The sequence below is a fragment of the Mus caroli genome, unplaced genomic scaffold (genome assembly GCF_978045245.1).
Source record: "Mus caroli unplaced genomic scaffold, Mus_caroli_1 scaffold_9, whole genome shotgun sequence".
In the NCBI taxonomy this organism is placed as follows: domain Eukaryota; kingdom Metazoa; phylum Chordata; class Mammalia; order Rodentia; family Muridae; genus Mus; species Mus caroli.
This window is the reverse complement of record NW_028227264.1, coordinates 74,143,953-74,145,527: the sequence shown is the minus strand read 5'-3', so window position 1 is coordinate 74,145,527 and position 1,575 is coordinate 74,143,953. Positions and strand designations below refer to the sequence as shown.

General features: G+C 58.0%; 1 protein-coding gene across 1 annotated transcript; it reads left to right on the top strand.

Moving 5' to 3' along the window:
* Nucleotides 1-368: 368 nt before the first annotated feature.
* Mif (macrophage migration inhibitory factor) lies at nt 369-1,314 on the top strand. Its single transcript, XM_021174128.3, has 3 exons — nt 369-611; nt 814-986; nt 1,127-1,314. Exons 1-3 carry the CDS (start codon nt 504-506, stop codon nt 1,191-1,193), a joined length of 348 nt encoding a protein of 115 aa, XP_021029787.1. The 5' UTR covers nt 369-503; the 3' UTR covers nt 1,194-1,314.
* The last annotated feature ends 261 nt before the right edge of the window (nt 1,315-1,575 follow it).

Sequence of the window (1,575 nt, the reverse complement as noted above, 5' to 3'; positions counted from 1 at the left end):
GCTCATTGTTTGAGGTTAAATCGTATTCACTAAAGTTGGTCGATCCTAGCCCACAAGCATGAGAAATAAGGCCAACCAACAGGTCCCACCACCAATAACTTAAGTTCCCTCTTCTTGGAACAGAAATCTCTCAGACCTGAACTTCTACTTACTATACGGTTAATCTGTAGCATCTACCTGGAATGCCTCGACAAACCTAATCACTAGAGTCAAGTCCTCACTATCTAGCATCCTCCGTTTCCATCTTAGGAAACAAAGAGCCCATGTAATAATACTTCCTACAGCACCAGAAGCACAGCAAGACCTCTGCAGAAGCAGCGCGCTGAAGGGCAGTCACCACCCCTTTGGGACGTAGTCTGACGTCAGCGGAGGCGGAGCGAGGGGGCGGCGCGGCAGCCGGCTTGGGGCGGTACTGAGCTGGGTCACGTAGCTCAGGTCCCTGGCTTGGGTCACACCGCGCTTTGTACGGTCCTCCGGTCCACGCTCGCAGTCTCTCCGCCACCATGCCTATGTTCATCGTGAACACCAATGTTCCCCGCGCCTCCGTGCCAGAGGGGTTTCTGTCGGAGCTCACCCAGCAGCTGGCGCAGGCCACCGGCAAGCCCGCACAGGTTTGCAGGGAGGACACAGGAAGAGAGTAGGGTGGGGTGGGCCGGCCCGACGTGTGAGGAGGGATGGGGCTGGAAGCCAAGGTGTGCCGGCGGGTGGCGGCTGGAGCTCTCCGGAAGACCTGTGGCCCGGTAGGCAGTCTTTCAGGCGGGCTAACCCTGTGTCTGTATCCCTCCCGCCTCGCCGCCCCTCCCCCCCACCCAGTACATCGCAGTGCACGTGGTCCCGGACCAGCTCATGACTTTTAGCGGCACGAACGATCCCTGCGCCCTCTGCAGCCTGCACAGCATTGGCAAGATCGGTGGTGCCCAGAACCGCAACTACAGCAAGCTGCTGTGCGGCCTGCTGTCCGATCGCCTGCACATCAGCCCGGACCGGTGCGTGGGGGACGGGGGGTGGTGGTGGCGGGGATGAGGGGCGCTGGGAGGTCAGCAGGTAAGGGGGGGGGGCGTTCAGAGGGCACTGGCACGCTCTCCTAGACCGTGTGCTTAGCTGAGCCAGGCTTTCATTTTCTCAGGGTCTACATCAACTATTACGACATGAACGCTGCCAACGTGGGCTGGAACGGTTCCACCTTCGCTTGAGTCCTGGCCCCACTTACCTTCACCGCTGTTCTTCGAGCCTCGCTCCATGCAGTGTTCTGTGTTTATCCACCGGTAGCGATGCCCACCTTCCGGCCGGGAGAAATAAATGGTTTATAAGAGACCACGGTTGCCTCAGTGTCTGCTTCCTTGGCTTGCGGAGGAATTGGGTGCAGGGTGGGGACCTTGAATGGAAGCCCAGGCTCTGAACGTGGGATAGGGGTGTGATGGCAGGGTCGAAGCTGGCCAGTTTAGTCCTCTCTAAACTAGTCCAGTGGTTCAGATGTCCTTTCTTTTGGCCTCTCCTATGCAGCCTTACGTATAAAAGAGGCCGACTTATTCACCTGGTCAGGAGTGTTAATTAGGTCCTTACCACAGTGGCAAA